At 40.6% G+C, this 24958-nt stretch overlaps 1 protein-coding gene across 1 annotated transcript in view; it reads left to right on the top strand.

Moving 5' to 3' along the window:
• The first annotated feature begins 1412 nt into the window (after positions 1-1412).
• Positions 1413-24958, top strand: part of LOC137503148 (C-type lectin lectoxin-Lio3-like) — a 93872-nt gene continuing 70326 nt past the window's right edge. The window contains exons 1-3 of the mRNA XM_068230623.1: positions 1413-1452; positions 14779-14887; positions 17976-18020. Coding sequence (XP_068086724.1) covers positions 1420-1452; positions 14779-14887; positions 17976-18020 — 187 coding nt within the window. The 5' untranslated portion in view covers positions 1413-1419. The remainder of the gene's footprint in view (positions 1453-14778; positions 14888-17975; positions 18021-24958) is intronic.

The raw sequence follows: 24958 nt of genomic DNA, 5'->3' as shown, positions 1-24958 counted from the left end.
TTTCCTCAAAGAAAAGAGTGTCCAGCATTCGGGATTAGCACTCGCATACATACGTGGTAATTAAGGAAGAAAATAATACAGTTTAGTAAGTTGAAATGGACATCCGGATGACGACAAATATGTAAATACCAAGTGAATGTATTGGAAAATCAAATGCTCCTCAATAAATTATGCCGGTGTGAGTTATGTATATAAGAAAGCGGTAATCGGAGAGAAATTTAGGCGAAGGGATTCTTAGGTTATCAGATAAGAAGATGAATATTTGTGTTATTACTTAAGCTATTCGAGGACGGTTATAACCTCCAATGATATTCCACCAATAACCCGCAGAATGGCCGATTGACGACTCTCTTGCTTTCTACCCAAGGAACAACCACGAATTTAAAGGAATCATGAGGAAAATGGCAATATGTTACTTCCCTGCTGGCAAGCAGTCAGAGACGTTGCCATGGTAACCCATGTATTCGTTGTCGGTCTGTCGGTCACTCAATACAGAGCGTGGTATCGGCAGAAAATAGTAAATTTCTCCGTCATTTGAAGAGTAAGGTAAATTATGAACATAACGAAAGTTGTTTATAATGAAGAGACCTTTCACATACGGTCCACAGAGTTTACAGAAAATCAATAGTGTAAGAGAAAATCGAGGAAAACCGTTGTGGTTTTCCTATAAAACCCCCCGTCTTTTCAAAGATTTTAAAATGATATGCATATCGAAACCTTCCTCGGGATGAGTAGGCCTATACTCTAAATATGAAGTTTGGTTGAGATCTATCCAGCCGTTTCGACGTAATTATGGAACAGACAAACAGACAAACAAACAAACAAACAGACACGAAATGTAAAAACCACCGATTCGGTCTTGAGTTGACCTAAAACGGATAAATATTTGAAAATTTGGTAGAAAAAAAGGAATTACAGACAGTGGACCCCCTATAACTTTCTTTATAAGATTTCTTCCGTGTTATGCCAACAGCTCTCTTTGTTGATGCACCATCAATAACTACTCATTATTATTATTAACATTATTTTTACTATTGCAGACATTAAAATAAGAGCAGATAACACTTCAAGAATCCACATATTATGTATCGGGAGAAGCAATCGCACTGAACGCCCACACAACCCACTGTCACCTCGCATTGAATTATGTGACATTACGAGAAAATGGCCAGTACAGTCACGTCATGGCATGAAATGAAATATTGAACGTCACATTCCTGTAATATATGACTCTACTTTCCTTTTTCTCCGATAATCGTAAAATTAAACAATAGGAAGTAAATCAAATGCAATATTATCATGTACTTTCCTTTATCTTTCAGCCCAGTAACTACATTGTCATGTCGATATTCACACACCTTCAGGTATATATTCATCAAGGCAAGCACTGGCCATTGTCAGAATACGCCCTACGTCAATATGAAGATCATCTGGGTCCTACTTCTCGTGCTGGTAAGTTCTTTGCTTTCAAATACTTGTATTCTTTTCATAACTTTCTTCTGCATTCATAGTACAAGCAATTCGACCGAGTCGATAATTCTCATTGTTGCACGAATATCTCTAACAAGTACTGTCTCATGCCGGAAAAAGTTGTGTGTCCAAACGCAAGTACCACTGAAGTGCCACCTGTCGATACAATCGTGTACTTTATTTACTTCCTACTTATGACTCTGACAGTATGAAAGCTTTTGAAGCAGGCTGGTCTTGAATACGACTTCACACTGGTGTTGTTATTAGGTGAGGAAAGCAATGGCAAAATCTCCTCCGCCGGTTTTGTGTAATTCCTATACCCGCATATCATTCGGTGGTGCTGCCAGGCTAATTATCTCCCAGAAACAGAACCAGAAACGTTCTCAAGAAATGAAAGTAAATCTCTCTTCTGAAGGTAATTTACTACCTCAATGACGGAGAGCGAAGATAACTAAAGCCGCATCCAGCAGCAAAGAGCCAGGGAATGTACAGAGAAACCACACTCCTCTTATAATGAACAACAATTCAGTTAGACAAATTTCGCTTATCGAAATTCAAATTGGCTACAGTCGAACTGCACTTTTCCATACCTAGATGAGTGCAAGCCCAGAACACTTTTAATCCTAATTTTCTTCTCACTTTCTATAACTTGAAGTGCAGTAACATTGTAGTTACAACCACTAAGCTGTCTGTACTGACCAAACCTTCTTACCAGATTGTCACTCTGAAACTTCCCTAACAGTAAATAATTTGGTTTCACAGTTTCAAATGAAAATTGGATAAGAGGACAGTTGTGGTATGTACCAAAACTCTTGAAGTGTCAGTTGTTAAGTGACCATGAACCAAATTTAAATCATCCCAACTGCTTACCCACTCACAGAAATGTTGAAGAAATTGAATGCGGTCATCATCTAGTTTAGTAAAAGGCATTTGATTGTGGTCCCTCTTGCAAATTCCTTTACTTACACTTTTGACGTTTACAATACGCCACCACTTACTAATAATTTCTAAAAAAATTGCAGTGGCATTAGAATCTAGTTGACTGGTTTTTAAAGCAGCTATGGTGGTGTCATGGGACAGATTATCAACAAGTAACACTTTCTGCCTATCAAGATTGTTGGGATACGCCGTTTTATAATTAAGTTTAAAAGCTGTAGCAATCAAGTTGGATGCATGACTGTGGTACACATAAAGGTTCCTTAAATTATTAAAGCACGCCTTACGGATAATATGATCTACTTCAAAATCAGGGAAAATAAAAGTTTTGTCTCTGTCTTTCTGATTCAGCCAGTTATTCCTGATGTTCTTAAATATATGTACAGGATAAAACATGAGAAATATCTGTAAATTCTTGTGTTGGGGATTTGGTTCACAATATGGACTTTCACTTCCTAACAATGAACACATACTGCTAAACATATTCTTATTTATCCTATTGTTGTCACATATTATGCACATAACAATTGAGTCGTCTGCGCGAACAAACATCTATGTTACATTTTTGTGGAATTTGAGAGATTCACGGAACAAACATCTATGATGTGTCCTGGATATGTATTTGCAGGTAGATTGAGCATATCTCAACAGATGGCTGTAGTATTCCGGAAATTGTGAAGAGAAATGCACTTGAAAAGTAATGGAACAAAAGTCTATATTACATCGTTTCCCGCGCGAGCGCTCGACAATGTCACGAATTGAATGCAATGTAAAAAACACATTCCAGTCCGGAGATTCTTCTGGTTTGTTCAGTCTTATATTACTGAGTGTATTTAGTTACTCATCGAAACCATAATCATGCAATCAGACGATAGTAGTGGTCGTAATATACTGTTGTCCCGAAGCAGTATATACAAGTTGACGAAAAACAGATGCAGGAAAAGGAAACGTGAGCCTAGTGAGTGGAAAGATGTACGCACCAAATCATTATAATTAGAATAAAACTTTAAAATAACACTATTCTCCTCTGCTTGCATACATTATGTACGAATGAGTGAGCGCGTGCACTTATAACATGTTGATTTACGGAATAAAAGTCTATGTTACATTCTCTCGCGTAGCCATGTCCCGCGATCAACAATTATCTTTATTGCCGTTTTTCTCAATATTTAGGGAATGTGACATAGACGTTTTTTCGCGCATACGACTCAATTAGTCCTGTATTCTGAACAAGTGTCAGAGCATTCATTGTCAGGTTAAATAAAATATCTCCGGACAGTGCTTTCACTGGGGTGAGAGAGATGACTTCTTTAAAGGATCCAAATGCAGAATGCACCATGAAAGCTTGTATTGTTCTTGCTTCTTGTAAAGGGCTATTCTTGGCTTGACCAATGAGTACTCCGTTCTTGTACTCAAGAGAGGGATTCACATAAATTTCATCAAGACTTAAAACTACATATTTTTTAATGTCTGATAAATTCCTTGTCACTCGGTAAAGAAAGTTTCTGTTTTCCCATTCCGAATTAGGTGACACTTGTAAATTTGCTGCTAATTTTTCAAGGTACTTAGGGTGTGGTAGTATCAGTGTACCACTCTCACGCAAAGAACAATAAGCAGCATGAGACTGACAGTTCAACAACCAATGTACTTTTTGAGTAACTCTTTTTCCTTTTAGTACAAAGTTCGAATTGTTCCCTTAAGAAAACAAGGTTAGATGAGAAGTCTGTGCTTTCACTGCTAACCTCACAAAACTCTATGAGCTTGTCAAGCATTTTAAGTACATTATTTTGTACACATTCAACACTAACACTACTGGCAGTGGCTCCTGTATAATTTAATAAATATTCATTTAGCTGAGACCACTTGGAGATTTTACCATCAGCTAAACATTTAATGTCTTTGACTGACACCTGATAACTATTAACATATACAGTCACATGCATATCCTGGTGAATTTTTAGTAAATTACTTACATTTGGCAAATCATCCAGATTTAACCTGTATATGCAAAGAAATTCATTACAGATACTGATCTGCCATACTGACATGTCAATTTTGGTATGAAGAAGGGATCTTAAATGATTAAAGTCAGCTATTAAGTTATCTTGAAGCTTTGATTCCTCCAAATCTGTTTTCCTCTTGTTTTCCCTACTCTTAATTTCCAGTCTCCAATCTTCAGGATATTTTCTTTTTACACTCTTTGATGACAAATATTTGGGCTAATTTGGGAAAATAGTTGGACATGCATTAGGAAGAAGTTCATTAGGTTTAGGTGGTTGTACAGTTATATTGCCTTTACTATCACAAAACGTTTCCCCTTTTGAAAAACTATCATCTGTGAAATGTTTTATAGACACGACTGAATCCTTCCCAGGTTCCCAATTATCATGCTTAACTTGACGAATCCATTTTTGTTTTAATTCCTCATCAGAAGGAAACCTAAATGAGGTAACATAACCATCCTTTTTGATGTCATAGTTGCTACGACACATTTTCTGGGCATCTGCAAATACACGAAACGTGTTATTAATAACCCAAATTCGGGCATGCCTTCACGTATTTCGATAATAGGTTCTACGCATGTCACTCAGTCACCTACCTTGTTACATATACTCGAACATATCCATGAAAAATACAAATAAACACAACACGAAGTTCACTACACATCAACATACACAGATAGCTCCCGCGCTTTCGCCTCCGCCTCCGCTGGACGTTGCCAAACTTACATGACTCCGGCTTGTAAAATGTAGACGGCTCTGGTTATCGCTGGAACCAAACTAATGTCTACCGCGGAACGAGAAAATTGTTTCACTTCATAAAATAGATAAAGAAATTGCTGAGGAAGGCAATGACGGCTGAGAGGCGAGAATGCGCTGGCTGTGATCGAGAGGCAAAATTCAGAACGGGAAGCAAAAGAGACACAATTCCAAGCTGACCGAACGGCGAATAGTTCGAACTTGAAACGCAGCCGTTCTTTTATGTATAACTATCCACACCTTGATTCATAATTACTCTCTGATTGGTTTGAATTCATTGCTATTACTCTTCCTTGTACTTATCAGTGTCTCGTGGCGGAGATACATTTTACTCCCTTTTTAAACATTGTTATTCCTTGTTTTAATTTCGCCACATTTCAAAAAACAAAATGGCGTCAATCTTTTCCCGAACGCGTTTCTCCGTTATAATAATTAGTGGATCGCTCTGATGAGTTGTGTGAGCCTTTCTTTATCATGTTATGGGAGCCGCTCGACTTTATACTTAGTATAACTTTGTCCTTACATTGCGCTCTTTCTGTTTCTCCAGTTTTCTTTCTCTCTTGTTTAATTCCACTTTGGTGCACGATCTATGTTATTGTGCCCTTCAACCTCAGTTATTGACAGAAAGAACAGAGCGATCAACGCCTCCCATCTTTGACGCATAGCCAAAATACGTTTGGTGTATGTGTCGTCTTCACCATCATTTCATCCTCATCACGACGCGCGTCAAGTCAAAAGACCCGCATTTGGCGAGCCGAACTCCCGGCACTAAAAGCCATACGCAATTTCCATTTCAGTGAGTCGGTTTGGAAAGTACGCATTTCCCAGTGATTACAGTCCCAAAGGAGGCAGTTTATATGGACTTCAGGCCGGAGCAAGACGGGCCCATACCCTACGCCGGCAACTCTCGCAGGTTGATATGACGTGACTCGGATGAATGTAGGGCACTGTAACGTTGAATTTTGGGGCAACAGTAAGTGCTTCTCAGATGGTGCTCCATTATGGTGTAGGTGAGTTTGGCGACTGTTGAGGAGGAGCACACGGAGTTTCTGACTCAGGGTTGGAGGGAGGGGCCTAAGAAGGGAAGGTTTTTACAACAGAATTTTAACAACAAACCTAGGTTAACTTAGAATGTAACTAAGAATGTACTTAACTTTTGATTTTAAAAAAAGGAGAAGATGGATTCCTTCACGTTACTTCATGTGACACTTAAACTCATAAATAACCTAAGAAAAGAAATATCATTAATTCAGCAACTTAATCACTTGGTGGCATATAATGAAAAATCTAAAGGTCTTCACGCAGGATTGACTTGAGGTAGGTGAACACAAAAAGTCCTTTAGGTCTCCGGATTATTCACGAAAAGGGTAAAAGGAGTGAGATAGGCCAGGAAATCAAATGAAATATGGGGGCAAACTTGCCTGCGGGAACGAAATGATCTCCGGCTTTTAAATTCGTGGTTTTTCGTCCACGTTCATACTCTCTTACGATATGCCTTAAAATCGCTTCTGGCTTTTCTCCGTAGATTCCGAATATTCTGTCTCTGCTCATTTATAGGCTACAAGTTGGAGACGGTAGTGTTTGAGACACACGTAAACATAAGAGAAAACATGCGCCGAGTTAACCAATGTTAGGACGTGTCACAACGGGAATTATCTTCGTGGTGAAAAGCAATAACAGAGGAACGAAGATTTAGGTTAACCCGCTCAGTAAGAGATGGTTGTGGATTATATGCTGACGTAGTGACATCTAAAGTGGATAGAGCAAACAGATCTTACGAAATAAGTTAAAAGTGAACGCCTTAGCGTTATCTGAAACAACATAATTGGCATGGTCCAAAAGCTACAAGTATAGCAATGAGACAAGAAATAGTAGTTTGTGCAGTGGCAAGTCTGAATGAAAACAGCCATGAGAATCGTGTAAAACCATCCACCTACACACACGAGAATAAAATTTTTCCCGTTCCCTTCAAATCGTGGGAAAGATCCGACATAAGCAATATACTATCGCACCATAGGGCGAGAGGTTTGGTTTGATGACTTTTTTTTTACTTTGGTAGACAACGTGGGTTTTGTTAATGAAATAAGTTTTGCAGGCTTTAAACAAATCCTTAGTTTCGCTGTCCATACTCTTCCAGATAAACAATTATTCTCCTATATTCTTTCTAGTTTTAAAGATGCTCAGATGTCCCCCTAAAGGTGTTTCATGGTAAAATTTGAAAATCGCAGATACTAGATCTGCTGGAACCACTTTTCTTATCTTTTAATAGTGCCTTGAGGGGCAACACAGAACCCGATTCCTCAAAACACAGCGGACGACATATTCAAAGAAGAAAAGGTTTCCAAAATGATAGCCAACACCGGATCTATTTAGCTACCGTATGACATCAGTCAGGATCACACTTATACCAGAAGGTGCGGAAAGGAAAGGCGTACTTCATTCCTCCGAGTCAACAGAAGTAGGATCATTGGAAAATATTCGGCTTAATGCTTCTGTGACCATATTCGCAGATCACCGAATGTATCACATCAACCTAAGAAGCTGATATGCCCGGTACGACGAGCACAAGCTTAGGGCCTGATAGCCGGTCTCTAATTCAAATATAACGTACTAAAAGTAAAGAGCACAAGCAGTCCTTCTAACTCGCATATAGAATATTTGATCCCTTGAGGTGACAAGGTACGATGGGTCGCCTTCCGAGTTCAGATTCCTTAAGAAGAACGGCAGCGTCGGTCTTGGTAGAGAAATCTGGAATAAACAAGACAAGGGCGTTGTAGAAGACTAGTATGTGATCTTCGAAAGCGACCTGTTGAGAGGGGACCCATTCGAACTTGACACATTTCCTGCGAAGAAGATTCGGTGGTGCCACCCGATTAACGTAGTTAGGGATGATTTTACTAAAGAAATGTACTATGCCGATGAATATGGCTGCCCCTTCAACATCTTTGGGAGGGTTGAAATTACAGATGACTTGCGTTGTGTAATGATCAGGGGCGATTTCTCCGAGCATGCTACGCTTGCTGCGCAAGCGCAATATTTTTCTAAAGCAGGCGAGTTAAAAAAATTACAATATATACCGTATCTGTAATAGATCTGCATTATACAAATCGCATGTTGCATTTATCTTGGCGAGTCCAGCGAGGCTTGCTCGTATCTTAGGAGCTTCAGCGGAGCTGTCGACACAGCGAGAAATGTATGCGCGCGCAGGTTTCTTCTCTCCAAGGCCGGTTGCAAGCTGTTACGTTTGTAATGTGTAGTTGGAAGCTCTGGTCTGAGAGCTACAAATCTGGTGTGTTGTGTCAGTGAGTAGTGTACTGTAAGTTCCTGATCATCTATTCTGAATGATTTGACGTGCTGCAATGGGTTCCGAACCGTGCATTATTGACAGCTTGTTATCAAATCTATTTTCTCGGAGGACTATCGAAGAGAAAACAGACATTATTAAGAATGTTAGGCCCTGTCCGGCGCTGCCAGATTTAAAGACACAGCACAGGGAGAAAAACAGAGAATATGTACGTTCGTTCTCTGTATCTCAGCTATGTTGTCCATTGAAAAAGGATTGCTTACAAAAATTAGATTACAGTCCTCTTTCTATGATGAAGTTATTGATGGTTTTGTAAAGAGAATCCGCAGAGTAGAGTTTGTTTTCAAGTAGGAAGATCTAATAAATAGTTGCAGTTTTTCTGTGTACATAGTTTGACGTTTACTTCTTTAAATTATATAATCACTGGCTTGTCATGATTTGTTAATAATTATAAAATTTGTCTGATTGTTATTCTTTTGGCCATTCTTGAAGGTGTGACGTAACCAGTTTGAATGCATGATTAAAATGTTCATGTGATTTAGCGATTTTTGGGTTTATAAATTTTATTCATTCAGAACTATGCATGTCCCACCCCACCAACTTTCACGAATGGAAGAGCAAGCCTGACTTTCATGACCAGCATTCGCCCCTGGTAATGATCTACTTACACCCCAACAGGTGACACAGCAAAATATACTTTTGACAGCTTGACCTTCAAACCTGCTTTATGAAAGCGTTTTAGTTCCTCCCCCAGATGAGTTGGATATTCTTCGAAGGTCTCAGCATCATCTAAATATCGTTAAAGATATTCAAACTTAATATCAGGGAAGACCTTATCTAGCAGCCTACTCAGAACAGCTTCGCCCGTGGAGAGCATTAAAGACCCCGGGGTATCTCTGGAACGCAGAGAGGTGAAAGGAGGTGTGGGCTTGAATGGGTCTAACTACAATATCAGGAACGCATTTAATACTTTAAGAAAGGGTTATATTTCTTTTCAGAGCTCAAACTTAACAAAACTCTTCACTCAGAGAAGGGAAACCAATGCATCAGGTACAATGACAATTTTGATACCAGAATAGAAAAGCCCAGAATTGGAAATTTAACAGTTTTGGGGTTCAAATATACAAGTTTGCATTGTCGCCAAATTAGCGTTTAATTACACACAATATTCCAAAGCATATTGCTCCAACCGATTCAATTTACAGCCTTGCAAAAGCACCGCTTCATAGAAACAGAGACAGTTACAAAATCGTAGTCACCTCACGATAAATTGAAGGAGAACTCAAGAGTGTAATGCACTCTCTATCCTCGATTTACAGTTTAAATCTTTATTAAATTTTACATGAGAAGAAGTATTTTACATTCCTAGGAAGGGGATGGTTAGACAGTTCCCCTCTGGTAAGTCTGCGGAGATAGTTACAGAGATAGGAAACTGGTGGCCAATTACCTGGGCTGATGTTCTGCCTGCCGCTCCCTGTCCTAGTTAACACACACACTCCGAGCCTCGTCGATCAATATGACAAGGTAACTTGGAAATGTCGAGGCTTATATACCCTAGAGGAGGGTTCGAGAAGGCTCCAGAATAAATCCGGACACACCCTCTTATTTTATTTGATAAACCAAAAACCTGCAATATCCCTGTGATTGGCTGAAAAGTAATTTCAGAAAATTTGTTATTGGCCAGATTTAAAGCTGGCGCGATGATAAGGAAGTGTTGAAAACCTTGAAGTACCAAAATAATGAAAGCCAATTCTGGTGAGAAAGCCTATGGGAAACGACTCAGCCGGTCAGCTGTTGTTACTAGAGGTTGAACGTGGAGGAGTACTACTTTGTAATTTACAGGTGTGTACATGATCCACATAATTTTTGAAACAGCCTGAAGGAGACGAAGGTTCATTTGTTTTCAATAGAGGACACTTGTTTCTTATGTGATCGGCCCACACTCACAGCATTTGCGGGGAATGAAAGTTTGACGAGGAGGTGACCGAGATTAGAAGAAGGTGGTGGGTCGTGAGCGACTCCCAGAGCATCGGCATATTTTACTCCTTCCGCAGACACGCACATGGCCTCAAGTTCCCTAAACGTTTGCGGACGGGAAGCAAAACACAAATATGATCTATAGAGGACGAAATCCCTTCAAAGATAGTTTGTACACTTCGACTTTCATAATAGTGCATGCAGTCAGCCTTTGCACTCGGAAATAATATTCTTGAATTTGAGGTGGCAGGGCTCTCGTAGGGATAAAGTTACAGATGTTAATTTACAGAGAAGAGAGCTGAGTTGCAAGAACCAAATTTACAAGATCACTATTTCCTCTTATCCTTTACACAATATGGGAGATTGCGCATCGTCCAACCTCACAGAGGCATCAGTTTTTAAATAGAAACTTCCACCCTATCGGTTGCTCTTAATTAAAGAACTCACACAAGGTAGCCCCTACGACAGCTTGTCTATTGCTTAACAGTTGATAACTTTCTGTCCCCCAAGCCAGTTCACATCATTTACACCAGACTCAATTCTACACCCCAAAATGGATTTACAGGAGCATGAGAGCCCATACCGAATGGCCTGGTTATAACCGGCAATAACAAAGTGAAAGAGGCAGAAAACCTGCATTCCTTCTAGAAATACTCAAACCCTAAGTGGGCCTATGGCCCAATGATACAGAGGCTAAGCCTATTCTACAGCGGTGTGACTAAATGAGAACATTAAATTTCAAAAGAGTGTTAAGAATTTGAACGGTTTAGAAACTTTCGTCACCCCAAGCCAAGTTGCAAGGGAACCAACAGAGGGCCACCACTCGTTGTTCCCGTACAGTACATATTTCCCCGTAGGGAACAGGACAGAGGGTCACCACTCGTTGTTCCCTTACAGTACATATTTCCCAGTAGGGAACAGGGCAGAGGGTCACCACTCGTTGTTCCCTTACAATACATATTTCCCAGTAGGGAACAGCACAGAATGTCACCACTCGTTGTTCCCTTACAGTACATATTTCCCAGTAGGGAACAGGACAGAGAGTCACCACTCGTTGTTCCCTTACAGTACATATCTCCCGGTAGGGAACAGGATAGAGTCCTCAGACTGGCTGAACATTCTACATTTAAGCCATCAAATACATGAAATAAAAGACGTAAACATTCCTCTCAAGATATCTACAGGAGCTATCACATGTTTTTAAAAAAATCTGCCATTACGTTGCTTTACCGTGTCATCCGAATACCGCCCGCTGACACCGCCTACGTTAGGACACGCGGCACTCAATTGACTGGAGCTATGAAGAAGACAAAACTTCCCTGATGCGCCTAGGATTTATAGTACTTTTGAGGGTAAGATTCGAGAACTCTTTAATTATAGGCTGAATTCTTGTACCCCCCCCCCCCCGACTTTAATTGGCTAGAGAAAATATTTACAAAATTCTGATGGGTTGATTGCTATTGGGGAAGAAACCAAGAGAAGTATTGATAATTTTGATACATGAACAAAGCAATCTTTAAAGGTAAGGTCAGTCAATGGTAGAAATCAATTTTCCCTTAACAATTTGTTACGGAGTTATCCGTGCTAGTTAGAGGTGAAAGAAGGTGCGGGCGAGTATAAGTCTCAACTTACGAAATTAAAGTTAATTTAAAACTTTAACAAAGGTTATATTTTTTTTTCAAAATCAACAAATGACAACAAATAACAAAGATGTAACAGGTACCATGTAGCAGGTTAACAATTTCAGAATTTACAGAGCCCCCAAGATTAATTTCTGAGCTCTCAGCTCACCACCACAATAGTTACAGGGCACAAAACCCCTAAGTACAAGGAGCACTTGCTCCTAATTGCCAAGTTAAGAGGATAAGAGCAGACCCGCTCTCAATTTTACCAGCCTATCAAAGGCTACAACAACCTTCATTCCTAACTGCCCTTAAGGCACACATACAGTGAAACGGGGGTATCTTGTACCCAACCTACAGGGCCTTCACATGAAGAAAGCAAACACTAGGTTAATTAAATGGCCCAACAAACCAACTTGACTGGAGGCGTAGCTTGCACTCCTACATGAAACTTCTTAAAACCTAGGTGGCACTCGGCCAGTTATACAGGGGCTAATCCCATACTATGGAGGTGACACGATAAGAAAACTTTATTACATTACGAAGAGAAGAAAAACGGTTATGAAAACGTAGTCACCTCAAAACCATATGCGTGGGAGCTCGAGAGGGTTAGGCACTCTCTATCCCAATTTGTAGTCAAAGAGACGACATTTTACCAAATGTCTATTACATTTTAAAGATCGGTTACATGAGAAAAGCTTCGAACCTGACCCGAGGGTTAAACTGCTGAGCTAGCAAGAAATAAAGTTATTAAACGGCCATTACCTTGTGGATGAACTGCTGCCCGAAGAAAAAGGCGCTTCCCGCCCCCTGCTATACCGTATATGTTCACACACTGCGAAAGATGTTACTGAAGTGGCCCCGAGACCATAAAATCAGCCGTTTTTATACCCTCGTGGAAAATTCGAGATCTTTCAAGAATGAAAAAGAAACACCCCTTCAACTTTATTGGTAGACAAGGAATTACACATGGAAACCTGAGGAAGAAAGCTATGATTGGAGGAAAATTAATTACAGAAATCACCGATTGGTTAAATTCAAAACTGGCGGAAAGAGAAGGGTTATACTGCCAACCCAACAAATGACTGAAAGAAATTTAACAAAGAACAAACTTATGAATACCAAATTCCGTGAAACCTTTGATTTAATACAGATTTTAAAGTTCAGAATTTCTCCTGTAGGGAGGTTTCAACTGGCGCAATATTTGAATTAGCGGCGTGGAAGTGTACCGCCCGGTACACAATTAACTATCGTTTTCCCGCCAGCGGGGAGTTGGGCAATTAAACAGTTGATAGAGACATCTAACTGTAGATAATCAAACCTTCTTGTACTACATAAGTTCAAGTTAGTATACAGAGAGAACAGAGAGAACTGGCCCCAGAGAGTGTGCCCTGGTACAGTATTAATGGCGAATGCCCTCCGAGCAGGCCTGGTGTAGGTCTTACAGGCGACCTGCATGTCTCTGGGGATGCGAACTCTACTTAGGAAGACAACACAACACCCAGCACTCGATTAACCATTTAAAGTTAAAATCCCGACACGGCAGGGAACCGAACTCGGTACCTGTTTCGCCAAACCAGACTAACCATTTCACCATGGAGATGGACAATTTAGTGTAATGGAATTTAATACAATTTGAGAGGGATATTTTTTGATTGAAGAATGTTCAAACAAGGGAACGTGTTGTACTGTCAGTGGTGGAGATAAGTGGGAGGAGAGCATTGCAGCAATAGCGGGACAACAGTACATTATTCCGTGCAATGATCAATTCCACTTTTACCTTTGGACGCTAAGTCTCCCGGATTAATTAGCATCACAGTGCCGTATCCGTCACGGGACTTAGGCGATCCTAGTTTTGCTGTTGGCTGAACCGAAGTCGCAGGTTTCCCAGCCAAGACGTGCGGGGTCTCCCAGGCCCCTTCTTCCCTCGATCCTCCGTTGTATATTTATTTGGAGGAAGGCGCCTCATGATATGAGATCTTCATGATCTTAGCAGCCGAGCACATTTCTACAGATAGACCCACATTTCAAGTGATGCTAATGGTTACAGTCCAGGACTCGACTCCATACAACAAAATGGAGAGCACACAGCTCCGCGCTATCAGCACTTTGGTCCCAGCGCTCGCTGGCGACGATATTCTCGACCCTTTGTAGCGGACTGCTTCACTACCTGGAGCAGTGACAAGTAGACTAGCAAAGCGATATCTACTGCCACAAGTAACAAGTAGTCCAGCCAGGTAAATTTACTGCTACCCTGCCTCGAGCCGTAATAAGTAGTCCAGCTTCGCGATATCTACTGCTACCCTGCCTCGAGCCGTAATAAGTTATCCAGCTCAGCGATATCTACTGCTACCCTGCCTCGAGCCGTAATAAGTTATCCAGCTCCGCGATATCTACTGCTAGCCTGCCTCGAGCCGTAATAAGTTATCCAGCTCCGCGATATCTACTGCTAGCCTGCCTCGAGCCGTAATAAGTTATCCAGCACCGCGATATCTACTGCTACCCTGGCTCGAGCCGTAATAAGTTATCCAGCTCCGCGATATCTACTGTTACACTGCCTGGAGCCGTAGTAGTCCAGGACGTACGCACGAGTGTGAAGATGAAGGATTGTTTCAAGTGGGTGTCCTTGCTCATCTTAGAAATACAGTGGATTGTGAACTAAGTGCAGGCTTTAATTTTCTATGTCAAAAGTTTCCGATCTTCGTTACAGGTTGACATGCGACGATTCGCATCAACGGAGAACCATGATAAATCTTCTCATGATAGCAGTGAAATGAAGCAGCTGGATTCGGTGACTTCTGTACATTCACCATTACACGGTAAGCCTCATTCACAGTCGGTATGCCTTAACTCAAAGGAGTAGGACCTCATTCTGTGTGGGCGGAATCTCCTCTCTATCCAGGGGCTATCAGCTAGGGAACGTGCTTGTGTCACACTCCTCCATATTCAATATAGTATACTGCGTTCTGATATTCCAGAGGGGATTGGAATTAATTTCAGCGAACGAAGAACAACAGAAACTGTACTGGTCAGAATAATGGAAGTAACAATCCACCAGCGTGTGAGACAGGTGTGTAGTCTGTCTATCTTACAGTTCAAAGTGTATATAGAGCAGGCAATGTGGGATATGAAGAAGTAGTCATTGTTCTGGTGGAAATCAAACAAATCCTAGGGAAGTGCAGTGGAATGTAGTAGATAAAGTCAGGTGAAGTAAGTGATATAAACTAGTAAATGTACTCACTAAGGAAGTGGAGGAATTTCGAGAGCTAGGAAATAACAGACGACACTAGCTGGTCATTTATCGAAGATCAGCATTTGGTAAATTACGCCTTCTTTTAAACGAAACTTTCTAATCATCATAAATATACAATTCAGGGTGTCGTTCGCGAAAGTATTTACCTGAAACATGAGACTCCATGAGATAGAAACATGCTTATCAGAGAAAGAGGGTAGAGCCTTTGAAATGTGGTGTTACAGAAGAATTCTTGAGGTAAGTAACGAAAACTCGTGTACTTGCCTCGAGGTTGTGCAGTTCTTTCCAGCAGCACTCCCAATGCGGGTGAGCATATTGAACTACATACCTGCAGCACTGCCAACATTACATTTCTCGAAATAGTGGGAAAGAATCGTGGGCCCTCTAGCATTGCAAGTAATTGCGCTAACCGTTACACTGTGAAGCTTAAGGTGAGATGCACTATCATAGAACAAACCAAGAGCACTTGACTGGTGGGAGTTATGGGATAAGTATGGACAAGTGTTTAGGCTTATGACGGAGAACAGGGGAAGTTCGGAAAGACAGGTAGGCCTAATATTTTGAGGGGTAGAGAAGTGAGGGCAAAGGGATCAAGGCAAGGGGAATTTTGACGAGTGTATCTATGTGTCGTCGCTGGTAAAACACAGAGGGAAATATCAGAGTGTTACAGGAAGGTGACAGGTAAGAATAAAGAGATACGTAGAGACTAGTACGGGACGCGATCTGATGAAGTGGATGGGGTCGAGGATCTGTTCATTAAGGACTCTATAGTTATGCTCGTGGAGAAAGTACATGGAGGAAAGGGAACCAAGGTAGAGGAATGAGAACGGTAAGAATTTTGTGTGACAGTTTTCCATGTTGGTACGAAGAACGTACGGCAAGCAGGAATAACTACCAACATAGTGTGGGTACTTTACATGAACTAAGGAGTAGATATATGTGAGACTGGGAGTGAGTGTGTATGCATCAATCAGGAGAGAGATACAGAGGACAAGTGACATAATGATGCGGAAATTGTATGAAAGTTTACTGTAGAGATAGAATGTAACCGATAGCAGGGAAAGTATTTATTCGGATTAAAGAATAATTAAAAGGTTAAAGATGAGAAACACGAAGTTCAAGAGATGATAGTTTGGGGGTACAGACTTAGATAGATTGATACAAACGCGGAAACAATGATTTGGGTAACGGCACAGAAAATAATGTGAATGTGTTGATCGGTCAACTGTCAACTCGGAAGGTAATGCAAATGACAGAAATTTAAATTAACCTGTGAGGAAGAGGTGGATGACAAAGTGACGGAATCGAATAGATGAAGGAATATTATTGATGTGATGGTGGCAGAACCAGATGAGTATTTTGAGAAAATGCGGTGAAGGTGTTTCTGTTCAGCAGACGTACATATTACAATAAAAGTGTGAAAATGTAGACGCATGCATGGAAAACAGAGGGATTGTATGGACCTCTTGTAAGAAGGGAATAATTTATTTTCAACTATAAATAACTACAGTTAGGAACATGCATTTTAGTACGAGTTTCCTAATAAATTTTCACTCGGCCCTAGCGAGAACCTTGGTTTTCCACTTTCTCTCTCGCTCTTTTCCCAACAGGTCAAGTATCATTGCATGTAATTTAGTTACTGGCAAATAGTACCACCCTTCGTTTAGATCCTGTGCGGCAGTGAGTCTCTCTGACATTATGGAATACAAAGAACGCAAAGTGTCGCCCACTGACGTCTGGTCTTCTTCAGTCCACCGGAGTGAAAAGGCTTGTGCTACTTCACAACATTGAAGGACTAAAATCTAAGAATGTTTCCTGTTTTTAGCATTCTGAGTCTCCTTAAGAAACACGTTCACTGCTCGGTGAATGCTGGGATGGTACCTAATATTCTGTGTTCCCCGTCCAAGGGACAGTTCATACGGTGTTGGACTGGAAGACCTCGTGGGCTCACTACTGCAGGAGAGGAGGAGCAGGCCACATGTTGTTAGCTGTGTTCCAAACAGAATGCTACACACGTAACTCTCCAAACGTATAATACGGAACTTTCCGGTGAAGTTTTTCAATACACTTCACAACCGGAAACCAGCTTTTTAAAATGTGCATATCCTATCAGTTGCGAACATTTTCTCAGTTCACAACTTGAAAATTTATTCCCCCCTTTTCTTTCAGGTCAGACAGAAAAGAAAACATTCGATATTAATTTTTGTAACTTGTTTACGTGGCATCAGCTGTAACTGAGACAATTTATATCTTGCTGTAAATTCAAGGTTCCTCTCTGTAAAACTGACACCAGCATGTTTTAATATGACCGCTGCTCCTTTGAAACTACAGTAATAAGTATTAATATCTACTATAATAGCCTTCTACTTGTGCAACAGGAACTAAGTAAGGAATCTTCACCTTCAAGAATGATAAAAGAAACCAAATACACCTTTCTTATCATGATGAGGACAACAAGAAATCTTTAATAGAAAGAGTGAACAACATACAATAATCTTGGTACATATTTTGTTAAACATAACAATAATTAGAAGTGGCCCTTTTTTGGTGAACCTGAAATAATTCTTTCTTTATATTATTTACATAGTTTCTGATAGATATTCAGGATCACAATTTATCAGAAATTAAATATTTGGTGCGTGTTTTTCTTCCAGATACCTCGATGTCTGCTACTAAAGCAAAGTCCTGTCCTCGTTCAGGTGAGTAAAAAACTGTTAATTGGTTAAACAGGTTAACTGTGACTTGTGTACGGGAGAGCAAACGAATATTCGTTTATGGCTCACATACATTCGAACCGAAACCATTCATTTCCTCAAGAGACGTTTAGAGATTTTGGCATTCCTAGTCCTGGATATCAATAAACTTAATTCGATGAGAGGAATAAAAGGAGAGAGGTGTAAACACAGACAATATAAAGGTGGCCTGGCATATTACTTAAAATCATCCCCCCACGTAGTAGGGAATTTCACGCACTTTCAAGAGATGGATAAAAAATAAGTAGAATATTAACGGAGACAGTTTCAATTGGTCATTCAGTGACACGACATATAACTAAAGAGTTGTTTAACCTGAATTACTCTTGCCGGATTCTTACACTCCACGACCCTTGAACTTCCCACAGCACAAACGTTTCACAGATAAAGTGCTCACTCTGTAGTTGCAGTATAGATGCTTGCTTGGAGCAGCAGTCTGCAGAACGAGTGCAGTAAACATAATATGATAAACTTGTTGTAAGAGGAGATACGAGAGGACCTTGCGTCTGATCTGAAGGTGGGATCCGGTGAGTGTCACGTGAAAACGACTGTAGGCTTGTATTTCAGAGGTCGTGGATTCGACATCCCTCAGTGCAATTTTCCGTGGCTCCTCAGTTCGGCACGAGACAAATATCTGTGTGTGAGGTTATCTGAGTTTGTCTCATGTTGTATGGAAGGAGAGCAACAAGAACCTAGTCAATAGAACTACTAGGGATCTACACTTCCAAGCGAAATGCAATACATCCACAATTTAGCAAACAGCCTCCATGGTGTGCTCAACTCTGTCTCACTCGTCAGCTGCTAGAGGATCTAAGGGAGGTGCTAACTCCACGTATTTATTTACTAGCACTGTACCCGTTCCTCAAACAGCAGTGGAATACAAGACGTCTCCAAGAATTTGCGGTTCAGTTCAAATACTAATTCCGGTGTTTAAATGATAATTGTGGCAGTTCTGTGAAGTACGACAAACGCGGATAGAACCTCAACAACGGTACAGTAAAACACTGTGACTGAACAATCAAGAAACACGTTGTTATTGATGTCTCCCTTTTTCTCTGCGCTATCAAAAAAATAAATTGACTGCTTTGTTCCATCTGTAATGCGAACGCGATGTGATATGGGCACAGCATTGCACAGGACTGCAACTAAAAATCATATCCGATATTATCCGGTTATAAGGTCAATTTGTACGTGAAAGAATCGAACAAAACCTGCAATTCCTACAACTTGTGTTATATCACATTTTTTCAGTGAACCAAACCTTAACTCAGACAACTCCTTAGACCTCCCGAAAGAGAACTAGACTATGTGATGACCCTAAAGTCACATACAGCCAATAACTGAACCCTAAATGCTTACACACCTGTGACTTATGTCCCGCCGTGTTCCAGCGTTAAGTGTTTCCTTTAACATTATTCTCGTATCATCAGTACTAATGAAGTTAAGAAAGTCTTGTATTCTATTAAATCCAAAGCAAGCCGTGTCGACCTTCATACATAATATTATTGGCGCTATTCTATCCATTCTCACCCATATTTTTAATTACTGTCTCAAAAACGGCACATTACCGACAATTTGGAAGTACGCCAATGTAATTCCACTTCCTAAAAACCCAGGTTCGGCACTCCTATCCGATTACCGTCCCATTTCGATTCTCCCTGCTCTCTCCAAAGCGTTAGAACGGTTGGTACGTGCGCAAATATTGGAATACCTTCAGGCTCACTCTCTTCTTGTCCCGCTGCAATCTGGCTTCAAGAAGGGTCATAGCACAGCCACAGCCTTACTCAAAGTGACTGAGGACATCCGACAAGCAATGGACGAAAGACAAGAGACTATACTCACACTCCTTGACGTCAGCAGTGCTTTTGACACGATAAACATCCAGACATTGCTGATGAAGCTCAAATCGTTCTTCGGTAATGTTGCTTTAAAATTTTTCACCGCATATCTCACAGATCGTATGCAACGTTTTACAGTACAAGATACTGCTTCTCAGTGGCGACTCCAGAAGGCAGGAACCCCCCAAGGTTGTGTTCTTGGTCCCCTTTTGTTTGTCCTCTATATAAATTATATCTCCTCTAAAATAAAGTATAATAGATATCACCTCTTCGCCGACGACCTCCAGATTTACTGCCACGTTAATATAAACGATATATCGAATGCAATAAGAGATATTAACTCCGACCTTCAACAACTCAGTGAGTAGTATAATTGGAGAGTTCGGGCGCCTCCTCCTCCTCCCGCGGGAAATTTGAATTCTGGCGGGAAATTTGAATTTTGGCGGGAGATTTGAATTTTGGCGCGAGATTTGAATTTGTAAACAAAGCCACGTGCTTTTTGACAGCTGTCATCGACAACAACGCATCGCTAACCTCACTGCTGCCATCTTGATGGGCCTAAACCTCAGTGGTGCCAACTTAACCTAACTAGCGTGAGGTAAACAAAGCCACGTGTTTTTTGACAGCCACGTGCTTTTTGACAGACAGCAACGCATCGCTAACCTCAGTACTGCCATCTTGACGGGCCTAAACCTCAGTAGTACCAACTTAACCTAACTAGCGCGAGGTAAACAAAGCCACGTGTTTTTTGACAGCCACGTGCTTTTTGACAGTCAACAACGCATCGCTAACCTCAGTACTGCCATCTTGACGGGCCTAAACCTTAGTGGTACCAACTTAACCTAACTAGCGTGTGGTAAACAAAGCCACGTGCTTTTTTGACAGCTGTCATCCGCCATCTTTAAACCACAGAGCATTGTGCTGCCCTCTTTATCGTAGTAGATGTAAATTCATCACCTGTCACCCGCAGTGCTGCCATCTTGACGGGTCTAAACCTTAGTGCTACCAACTAAACCTCACTAGCGCGAGGTAAACAAAGCCACGTGCAGCTGTCATCCGCCATCTTTAATCTATAGAGCACAGTGCTGCCCTCTTTAGCTACTTACCTTTGAAATGTAGTACGTCACAGCTGTCATCCGCCATCTTTAATCCAGAGAGAACAGTGCTGCAATCTTTAGTTGAAATGTGGTGGCGGCAAATTCCACGTGCTCTTGATTGGAAACGAATTCACGTGCTATTTTCTGACAGCTGTCATCCGCCATCTTGCATCACAAACCTCAGTGCTACACTCTTTAGCTAGATACCTTTGAAATGTGGTGGCGGCAAATTCTACATGCTCTTGTTTGGAAACCAACCTATGCGCTTTTTTGACAGCTATCATCCGCCATCTTTAATCCAGAGAGCACCGTGCTGCCATCTTTAGCTAGATACCTTTGAAATGTGGTGGCGGCAAATTCCACGTGCTCTTGTTTGGAAACAAACCCATGTGCTTTTCTGACAGCTGTCATCCACCATCTTTAATCCAGGGAGAACAGTGCTGCACTCTTTAGTTGAAATGTGGTGGTGGCAAATTCCACGTGCTCTTGTCTGGAAACAAACCCATGTGCTTTTCTGTCATCCACCATCTTTAATCCAGAGAGAACAGTGCTGCACTCTTTAGCTGAAATGTGGTGGCGGCAAATTCCACGTTCTCTTGTTTGGAAATAAACCCATGTGCTTTTTTGACAGCTGTCATCCACCATCTTTAATCCAGAGAGAACAGCGCTGCACTCTTTACTTGAAATGTGGTGGTGGCAAATTCCACGTGCTCTTGTTTGGAAACAAACCCATGTGCTTTTTTGACAGCTGTCATCCACCATCTTTAATCCAGAGAGAACAGCGCTGCACTCTTTAGTTGAAATGTGGTGGTGGCAAATTCCACGTGTTCTTGTTTGGAAACAAACCTATGCGCTTTTCTGTCAGCTGTCATCCACCATCTTTAATCCAGAGAGAACAGTGCCGCACTCTTTAGTTGAAATGTGGTGGTGGCAAATTCTACGTGCTCTTGTTTGGAAACAAATTCTACGCGCTCTCCAGCTGTCATCCACCATCTTTAATCAAGAGAGCACCGTGCTGCCCTCTTTGTGGTGGCGGATAATTTGAAAAATTATTTTCGACAAGCAGCCATCTTTAATCCAGAGAGAACAGTGCTGCCCTCTTTAGCTACTTAACTTTGAGGCGGTTAATTTGAAAAATTCTTTTCGACAAGCAGCCATCTTTAATCCAGAGAGAACAGTGCTGCCCTCTTTAGCTACTTACCTTCAAGGCGGTTAATTTGAAAAATTCTATTTAACAAGCTGCCATCTTTAATGAAAAGAGCATCGTTGTGCTATCTTGCGGGTAATTTTTTACATCACAGCTGTCATCCACCATCTTGCATTGCTAACCTTAGTGCTGCCCTCTTTAGCTACTTACCTTTGAAAAAAAATCTTTTTGACAAGCTGTCACCCGCCATCTTGCATCGCAAACCTCAGTGCTGCACTCTATGTAGTGGCGGATAATTTGAAAAAATATTTTTGACAGGCAGCCATCTTTAATCCAGAGAGAACAGTGCTGCCATCTTTAGCTACTGCCATCTTACATCGCTGACCTCGCTGCTGCCCTCTTTAGCTACTTACCTTTGAAAAAAATCTATTTGACAAGCTGTCACCCGCCATCTTACATCGCTTACCTCGCTGCTGCACTCTTTAGTTGAAATGTGGTGGCGGTTAATTCGAAGAAGTTTAATCACGCATCGGGCAAGCTAGAGTAAAGACGTGCTGCAGTGATGACGTCATCATGCATGTTTAGACTTGTCCGTTTTCTTAAGAGTAAGTCGGTGTAAAGGAATGTGGTAGCGGTAAATTCGAACATGTTTAAACATGCATCGGGAAAGCTAGAGTAAGCACGTGCTGTTGTGATGACGTCATTGTGCATGTTTAGACCTGATCGTTTTTCTTAAGAGTAAGTCGGTGTAAAGCAATGCAATAAGTACAACATTTTTGAATGCGATTAAAAATATTTATTTACAAATGTACTACAACAGTGTTCGTTTTTGCTGCTGACAAGGTTGGTGTGCTCCTTAACAACGTATGCTTCTGAAATGCCTCCTGCAACATTCAAATTAAACAAAGCATATAGAAATATATTATACTAAGTATGTTATGCTTTACAGAGAAGATCATATACTTCTTACCTTGCTGTTATTCCTTTTCGGAATCATCATCATCATCATGAGGTACTAGAGAAAGTTCATTCATACACTGTGTACAGTGTTCAATCCTCGGATTTGGTCCATCCCAATCATCATCACCATTTTCTCCTCGATGCTTGTAATGTCGTTCACAAGTTCTGCATAAAGCTACTTCGATCGACATCTTACTGTGTAGAGGAAGGATGTCCCAAAAATTATGTACGTAAGAGGCAGCGTACGTATATAAAATCCTGGTGGTAAGTATTGAATAAGTTGTTTCGGCATCGACGATCTATGTTTATAGAACATCTTAATAGCCTCACTCACTCGTGTAAGATAAATAAGATGTTGCGTGTGAGCATGCAAACAGCATGCACATTTACAGTTTTGTTCCATAGCGTACGATGTCGAAGCACACACTAATGAAAATGATAAAGATCTATTCTTATTTATAGCCTCGTAACAATATTCGTTAGCGGATGGTAAGTAACATCACTCATATGAATAATAAGACAATAGGCTGCTGTGTTAGCAGGAATGTTTTCAGACGTTTCAAATTCTAAACGAATCTCAACTGGAGATTCTTTTATAGATTCTTCATGATAAGAGCAGTCTATAACTACAATCGGTGCATTATTTTTAAATTCTTGAGGTGTAAATAGCGGTCGATCTTCTTTCTGATAATATGATGATTGAAATTTACAAAACATGTCATAGAGCATCCCAAACTTATTTTTCTCAAAGTTAATGTCTATGTTTTCGTAGGGATACGTAATTCCGTTGAGATATAGTCTAACGTGTCTTAATTTACAGTGATCAAACAGTGAGCTATCTTTTTCGTGATTGAATTTACGATTAGTTTGAAATCCAAAAATAATGTACAAGGGCTTCTCAGTAAAACGTGATGTTTTAACAGCCCAGTTATGCTTGTTTGTAGGTGGTAACACAGGATATTCATGCAGCTTCCAACTTCTAAAACGTATAGGTAATGGTATATCATTTTCTACAATCTTGAGCAATCGAAGTTTTTCACGATCAGATAAGGTTACATGTGGAATCCGCCACAGTATACGATGCAGTGTTATTTTCGATTCTACTGGCGTTTCTACTGCTTTAAGAGAATTGTAATCACTTCGATCACGGATTAGAATAAGCTCTTGTTTTGCGTTGATTATAATACGTGTAAAGTCTTCTGCGAATCCAAAAATATGTTTCAGTGATAACATACCCATAAAAGTTCCATCCTCATTAATCATCCAGTTGTTAGTAGCTTTTGGACGCCATCCAGCCATCCGCAAAAGATTACTTTCTTCATCACAGAAAGAAGGGTAGAGTTTCATTGCACTTGTAATACCAACATTCTTCGTTCGATCTATTTCAACATTATTTACTTCATATCGCGCTTCAGAAAAGAGAAAAGCTAGAGCATGGTTGTTTAGTTGTGAAGTGCTTGGTCCACTTCCATCAGACTTTTCTAGTCGTCCTTCAATATAGAGGTAGCTTTCGTGTGGTAAGGTGTAAACATCTTGTTGATTAATAATAAAATGATTTTCATCATTGTTATTTAATCCAAACGTAAAAGGTTGATAGGAATGAAGCTCACTTCGTACTACACCTTCACGACTTTCTACTGTATTCGTAATGTCTAGCATTTCTTCCATTCTGTTGTAGTAGTGTATATCCTAAATCTTGGAGTATCTGCTTATGGGTATCTGTTAACTCGATGAGTCTCTGCACACATGTAGTATGTCTTCGGAATGTACACCGTGTTTTATAGATGGTTTTCATACTGGTTTAAGATGTAGTTTGTAAGCTACGTACGCGTGCTGATCTAA

The sequence above is a fragment of the Anabrus simplex genome, chromosome X (genome assembly GCF_040414725.1).
Source record: "Anabrus simplex isolate iqAnaSimp1 chromosome X, ASM4041472v1, whole genome shotgun sequence".
Lineage (NCBI taxonomy): Eukaryota > Metazoa > Arthropoda > Insecta > Orthoptera > Tettigoniidae > Anabrus > Anabrus simplex.
This window is presented reverse-complemented; position numbering and strand designations above follow the sequence as displayed.